Source organism: Peromyscus eremicus, chromosome 5 (assembly GCF_949786415.1).
Source record: "Peromyscus eremicus chromosome 5, PerEre_H2_v1, whole genome shotgun sequence".
NCBI lineage: Eukaryota > Metazoa > Chordata > Mammalia > Rodentia > Cricetidae > Peromyscus > Peromyscus eremicus.
In genome coordinates this window covers 21373787-21381409 of record NC_081420.1, presented here as the reverse complement: position 1 = coordinate 21381409, position 7623 = coordinate 21373787, and the positions used below count along the sequence as shown (strand labels likewise).

The window sequence follows — 7623 nt, the reverse complement described above, 5'->3', positions numbered from 1 at the left end:
ATAAAAGGAAAATGAAGTGAACAATGACCACCACTCCCCCACCCCCACCCCCCGCGCTCACAATACAATCTATTTAATTGTACTTCATACTTTTCATTCCAATGGGGTGACTTTTCTCCTGGAGAACCTCTTGATTCTTGAACTCTGGGGCTGGCAGCTTGCAAAGGGGAAGCGGGCTGCCGCTCGGTGCAGGTTTTGCAGAGGTCTCTGTCTAGTGGGTGTTTTCTTTTGCTTAGCCCTGCCCCTGGATTGTCAGACGGCGGGCGTCTGCCTCTGAAGTTAGCCGTGATTTCCTCTAGAGCCTGGCCTTATCTCCGGCAGCACGTTGCCTGTGGGTGACTAATCACACAATAACATTGTCTAGGGCTGGAATAAAGTCGGAGCTGTTTACCCCCACTCTATAGGGGTTCAATATAAAAAGCCGTCCGAGAGCCGTCCGAGCCAGACGCGTTCCTGCACCGGCGCTGCGAGCCCGACCGGGTCTGCGCTGCCTTCCTCGTGCGCTGCCTCCCCGGCTGCCCGCGACGCTTTCGCTCCCGGGGAAAGGGCCACTTGCTGAGGACTGTGCCCAGATCTCAATTACCAGAGGCGATCCGAGCGACCAGACGCCTTCCTCTTCGTTTTGCATTGACTTCCATTTGCAATCGAGTTTTTTTTTTTCCCCCTTCTTCTTCTTTTGATCCCTTTGCAGAATGGATTATTTTCCCGTGATCTTCTCTCTGCTGTTTGTGGCTTTCCAAGGAGCTCCAGAAACAGGTAGGCGCCACTTGCGAACCTTTCTGCTTCAGCGCAGCGCTGTTCTGGCTTCTGTTTTCCACCCTTCTTTTCTTTCTTTCTGTTTTTTTTTTTTTTTCTTTTTTATTACTGCAGCTTGAACAGCAAGTGCCTCTCAATTACTTCTGTGTCCCCGTGAAGGAAATAAAATACAACCGACTACAACCGACTTCGAGCTCTATCACATAGCTTCAAAATAGCGTTGTAGCAATATTGCTGAGTAGCTGCAACTGAGGCAAAGATGTATTTGAAATACGTGTGTTTAGGTTACGCGGTGCATTTAGGAGCTTATTCAAACGCTGTCTTGATACTGTGTTCATGTGTAAAATATTTAGACACTCCAGCTTAAAGCCCAGGAATTTTATTCAGGTCATGCAGGCACAATGTGAGCAGAGAAATCACCTGCCGATCAACCGTGTGCTGAGTAACCCCGCAGGCGGTTTCAGGGCGAAGCACATGTTTTCTTTAAAATTTATCACTATTGACTTAAGGTTTCATTTGGCAGGTTTTTGGCATCCTCAAACAGTGTGAGCTCTATTTTCTGTTGCGTTCACCTGTCCTGGGAGGGGAGCTGGGATTGTCCTTGCCTGCTTAAGGAATTAGACAGTGTGGGTGCATCTGCTTGGCTCCCCTCCCACCCTATTTTTTTAGGGTCAGTGCACTTTTTTTTTCTCTTTCTGTCTTTTCATGACCCTAACCAAAGAGAAAGGATGTCAAAGGGATGATGAAAACCCTGGAATGTGCCTGATCGTTTGAAATCAACAAAATTGGGCAGATAAGCTGCACGGCTAAATTTCCAATGGAAAGAGGCGATGCTGTGTTGGGCCAGAGGGAGGTGTCGAGTCTCATGCAAGCAGTGCTGACCAAAGATTCTGAATCCTGAACCCACAGAGCACTCCCTTAGGTCCCCACGCTCTATCTTTGCTTCCTTCAGTGGCAACTTGTCTCCCACCTGCAGTGACGACTGCAAAGTTAATTATCTTGTGTCTAGTCATTTGCTGGATGCTCTTGCTTTCTACCTAACGTCAAAGGCACCCATATGTCATCTAGACCACTCTGTGCCCCTACACAAGCTGAGCAGTAGTGGGTACCCCTAAAGGAAAGGTTATCCTGAGTAGGGAAGTGGCTGCAAAGCTGGAAAGAGGCAGTCTGTCGTATTTATTTGTGGTCACATGCCAGTTTAACCTATGGGAGCTGTGCCATCCTAAGTCTCAGGCATGGGCTCTCTCAAAATTTCACTAGACAGGATCCCCTTCAAAGCATCTTTAAAAGGCTGGCAAGTCCTTTCCTAGCTGCGTCTGCGTCTCTTTCTCTCTCTCTCTCTCTTTCTCTCTCTCTCTCTCTCTCTCTCTCTCTCTCTCTCTGTGTGTGTGTGTGTGTGTGTGTGTGTGTGTGTGTGTGTGTGTGTGTGTGTAATCTCCCTGCAGGTGGAAAAGCCAGCCAGGGTAAGGGTGAAGTCCTGTTAAGCACAGAGAACAAAGAAAGCCCTTTCCTTCTGTTTGTGTTTCTGGCTAAAGGCAGTTGTATGCCTTGTCTGCTTCTATTTGCGCTGCTAGATCTGGCCTGAATACCGTGATGCAGGTGCTCTGGACATCTGAGGAGAGACCCATATCAACCCTCTGTTTCTCTTCGCAGCTGTCTTGGGAGCAGAGCTCAGCACCCAAGCTGAGAATGGAGGGGAGAGCCCCCCTCCCAGCACATCCTGGAGACCCCGTAGGTCCAAGCGTTGTTCCTGTTCCTCCTTGATGGACAAGGAGTGTGTCTACTTCTGCCACCTGGACATCATCTGGGTCAACACTCCCGAGTGAGTCTCTAGAGGGCATTGCAACTCTAGTCATCCTTTGACTGCTCTGGCTTCGGGGGCTGAAGTTCCTGTTCTGGGGAGCTCCGGGCTTTCAGCATTGCTGAGGAGGAGAAAGCGCCTCCCAAGGGGAACAATGCTGAGACAGGTCAGCTTAGTGTTAGTCATCTAGGAGAGGGTCTTCTGAGGCACTGGGAGCCAGGCTACTTACTGCGGGACAGATCAAGGGGACAAGTAGGAAGGTGCTGTGCCTTTCAAGACAAGAAAGGAACAGAGGGACTTAGCAGGAGGCTCTCACTTGGGTTTTCAGGACCAAATACGTCCGGTGTAGGCTAGTCTACCCTGTACTTCTCCAAGCTGGCACATTGCCATCTATTCCAGAGGAGAGATGGGGTGGTGTAATAGAGAGTTTTGATGCCTTTATTTTACGTATGGAAAAAACTAAGAAACCAAATGTTGAAGTCCCTCGTTAAGAAACGAGCGGGTAACAGGGCTAGAGTGGAGTCCTGAACTTCCGGCTTCTCTCCTTGTCTTTAGAAAACTGCATTTCAAGGCAGAGATCAGAACACTGGCCATTTCCCTCAGCCCCCAACACTAGTCCACTCATCAGAAGCAATCATAAGAGAGAACAAACACATTTATTCTGTCTACAATGGCTGGCCAAATTCCAAACCAAACTAGACTCAAACTGCTGTGGATCTAACCCTTAGTAGTAAGTAGTTCTGTCAAGGAGAGGACTGTGTTCCTTGCTGTGAGAACTGAAATGGACTCATTGCAAGTTATTGGATAGCATTTTGACACTAAGACCTTCATAGCCGTGAGATTTTACCAAACTTGAGGAGCGATGGTCCAGTATGCCTCGCTCTACCAGGCAGCATGTCTAGCATTACCACATATGACTGCGGTGGAAAATCTTGTGTTATGGTTTTGCATCAGTCCCCCTGTCTTCCTCCCTCCACTCATATCACACACTAGAAAAGGAAGAAAACACAAAGCAGAATCCCAAACAGAGGTGCTGTAACCTGGAACAAAACCGTGTCCAGAAATGGAGTATTGTTGAGTATCGAGACAGAATTTCACTGAATCAGAAAAAATAAGCTGGTGTCCTCCCATTTGAGAACGTACACTGAGGGCTACTGATGGGCAAACAAGCCAAATAGCTCCCACACTTTCCCATCGTGAGCTGTCCAAATGCTTCCTGAGTTGTATGTCCAAAGGATGTGTTATTTGAAAGACTATTAATTAAGCGAACATCTTTTCCTCTTCTCTTTCTCTAATAGGCGTGTTGTTCCGTATGGACTGGGCAGCCCTTCCAGGTCCAAGCGTTCCTTGAAGGACTTACTTTCTACAAAGGCCACAGACCAAGGGAATAGATGTCAGTGTGCTCACCAAAAGGACAAGAAGTGTTGGAACTTCTGCCAAGCAGGACAAGAGCTCAGGTGAGGGGAAGTCCTTTTAACGGTCAGTTGTGCAGCTCATTGGCCTTCTTCCTAGGAGACTGTCTTCTCGCTTTAGCCGCAGTAGCAGAGACACAGAGAGTCAAGGTGAGTCTCAACATAGCTTGCTAAAATGGTTTGCCCCGTGTGTCTTAACAGAGCCCAGAATACCATGCAGAAAGGGTTAGAGGACTTCAAGAAAAGAAAAGCCTGTTCCAAGCTGGGAAAGAAGTGCATCTATCAGCAGCTGGTGGAAGGAAGAAAAATAAGAAGGTAAGAGGCTCACAATGACCGCTAGCCCTGGACAGCAGTGCTGATGTCCCCGTCCCTAGTCCTTCCTAGTGGGAGAAAGGCTCCCGTACAGTACACAATCGTCACGGTGTGTGGACTTAAAAGAGCAAAGGGCTCCTCAAATACTTGGGCTGTGAGTGCAGACACCTGCCCACTGTGTCTTCGCACACACTGGCCTGTAGTCCTTCCACACTGAGAGGCAGCTTTAGCATTTGAGTATATCCTGTCTTTTCTTCTCTAGTTCCTTTTTTTTTTTTTTCTGCTTGCCTGGAGAAACTAAAAATCGTGTTAAGGAAAAGACATTTAAAATATTTATATATGTTATCCAAAAAAGCAGCAGTTAATTATTCAAATGGCCAAAGGGAAATAAAGCCATTAGGTAAGGTTGGTGAGATTTAGAACATGCTGTTTTTCAGGTTTATTCCATGACTATTGTTTAAATATGGAAATCTGAAGAGCCAGGCCACTTCTCCTGCTTCCTGTGTCAAGGGAGAGACCTGGGTTAGGCAACCCCACAGGGGGGCTACAAGCAGCTTTTTGATGATCCTTCCAAAGTCTAAACTTTTTGAAACTGAGAGGATGGGGGTGGTAAGGAACCCTTGTTCAGACCTGTCACATGCTCTGTCTCCAGAAGCTTCTCCAAGAAATCCAGGGGCAAAGTGTTCTGTGACCAAAGTGTTCCGATCCCAGTGTGGCAGTGGGGAGGGACTACTGAGTTGGTTACTGTTCCTCTGCAGGACAGCCACAATTAGCTTCCTTCACACCGGCCACCTCGGGTTCGCTCTCAGCTAGGTCACAGTTCCTGTGGCTCGCCACAGACCAGTACCAGTTTGTTACTTTGTCTGATATTAACTACTAAATTGATGCTACAGTTCTTCATCTGTTTCTTCTCATAAGCGCCTGCGCGCGCGCACACACACACACACACACACACACAACTAAATTATACATTTTTAAAAAGCTGTTATCAAGTATTTGCTCAAGAGGTCTACTCGTAGTTTCCCTGATTTTCTCTCCATCCACGTGTTAGCTTCCAGTTCTTATGTGATTTAGAAGGTGCCAATGTACCATTTCTCCAGGGTAGCAGAGGGTAGGTTGAAGCTACTTGAACATAGTACTGAGTACCTAATTCCTCTCAGACATGCTCATAAGAGTTCTCTCTGCAGTACTAAGCATAAATGGCAGGGTTTATTCACAGTCCTCGGAGCTACTGCCTGAGGATTTATCAAAGAGTAACATACTGTCACACCTGGTATAAAAGGCTAGGAACTAGACTTAACGTATTTGTGCCAAATTCTAAACTTAGGTGTTTATTTAGCCAAGGGGTGATTTCTTTTCTTTCTCTCTGTGTGTGTTTCAATAGCATTCATTTTTTTCTTTTCTTGTTTTGATAGGTTGGAGGCCATCAGCAATAGCATCCAGACATCTTTTCGTGCTGCAAAGTTGAAAGCTGAGCTCTATCGAGACCAGAGGTTGACACACAACCGAGCGCACTGACTACGGAGCTTCCCTGTGTTCTGGAAGCCAGCCCATCCATAGAGCAAGCCCATGGCCAACTCTGCACTCTCCATGCTGGCTGGGTTCTCAGCAAGAGCATCCGTCCCGCTCCCACAATTTCTTGTTTCAGACTGGCAGCGGACCAGCATCCTTGTTCTAAACATTCCAAGAAAGGTTGAGATGTTCCCTAACCTGTCTTCATTTGCTTCTGCTGGTAGTGACTGCTTTTCTCCCCTTCTTGCTATTTGGGAATGCCAGTGGACCTCTCGGAGAGCAGAGACATGATGACATTCTAGGGTGGCATCATCCAGAGAGGAAGGAGATTCCACACCAGGGTGGAGTTTCTGCAGAAAGTCCGTAGGGAGTGTTTGTGTCTGACTCAGGCGCCTGGCACATTTCAGGGAGAAACTCCAAAGTCCATGCAAAAATTTTCTGAGGAATGCACAAATTGAAAACATACTCGAAGGACAAACACTTGAGTTTAAAAAAAAAAGGAAGAAAAAAAGGACAAAGACTTTTTTTCCAAGTTGTAAAATGCAAAACTCAAAGCAACTGTTACTACTGTACATTAGGATGTGTTCCATGAATATGAGTCTACCTCACCTTACTGCACTGTCATATATAGCCCACCTTTAATTATTGCCTCCCTAGATGCCTTCCTCTCCTGCCACCAGGCTCCCCATTCGCTATACTGAATCCTCGCCCCATCTAGGCCAATCTGTCAGTCAGTAGTAGATGAAACACTTCCATGCTAATCTGCTAGCCCTGATCTATGAGAAAGAGGATGACAGAATCCAGCCCCTGCCCTTGACCTTGGGAAACACAATGGTATAGAGTTGTTTGTGAAAGATCTTGAAAGCTGGTTGTGCTAAAGAGCAGTAAAAGTTTGTTCCTGTATGTAACTGGCTAATGGAAAGGGTTAGATTGAATTTTGATGTACTTATTTTTTTATAGATATTTATATTCAAACAATTTATTCCTTATATTTACCATGTTGAATATATGTCTGGGCAGGCCATATTGGTCTATGTATTTTTTTAAATGTATTTCTGAATGAAATTGAGAACATGCTTTGTTTTGCCTGTCAAGGTAATGATTTTAGAAAATAAATATTTTTCCCTACTGTACTTATTTGTGAATTATTTCTGAAAACCCTAAGAAGTGATAATCCTGGAGGGAAATGGTTAAAGCTGGCTTTCTAGGAAGACTGAAATTAGAAAGTAGGATGTTGGCTTGAAAAAGGAAACTGATATGTTTCTTAAAAATTGCTTTTATGGATATTTGTCCTTGCAAGGTCATATAATATGAAGGAAATAACTATAAAGATGATATTTGATAGTTACTAATATATGCATTTGTACATACAACAATGCTTTTGGATTGTGTTAAGGAACACAAAATAAAAGCTTGAAGTCCTGTCTTCTCATGGAGTATAGTCTCTGCTTCTCCTTTACCTGAGATATCCCCAGGGAGGTGGTCCATTAACCTTGCTTCTCTGGCCATTAGGCAGCACTGGACAATTTAAGCTGATGGTGTGGTGAGAGGTGCTTTCTCCATAGTACTGGGCTGGAGGAAGTGATGGAAAGATGATCCTCCAACGTATGTACCTATACACAGCTCCTCACCCCAGGGGCTGCAATAAGAGCTTGCTCCGTGGAGACTGCCAGTGCCTTTTATGTGCCCAGAGTCAGTATTTTGTTCATTGAGGTACGCTGAGAACTGTTGCTTCTTCCAAGCTCAGACTGGCTGAGTGTCCCAGGAGTAGAGACACCAGGAGCTTATCTGAAGACACTACCCGCCCCCCCCTCCCTCTTCTCTGGCTTT

General features: G+C 46.0%; 1 protein-coding gene across 1 annotated transcript; it reads left to right on the top strand.

Moving 5' to 3' along the window:
* The first annotated feature begins 346 nt into the window (after positions 1-346).
* On the top strand, positions 347-7091 carry Edn1 (endothelin 1). The gene is made up of 5 exons (XM_059262296.1): positions 347-756; positions 2410-2578; positions 3856-4014; positions 4171-4284; positions 5697-7091. The coding sequence occupies exons 1-5, from the start codon at positions 693-695 to the stop codon at positions 5797-5799; spliced, it is 609 nt and encodes a 202-aa protein (XP_059118279.1). The 5' UTR covers positions 347-692; the 3' UTR covers positions 5800-7091.
* The last annotated feature ends 532 nt before the right edge of the window (positions 7092-7623 follow it).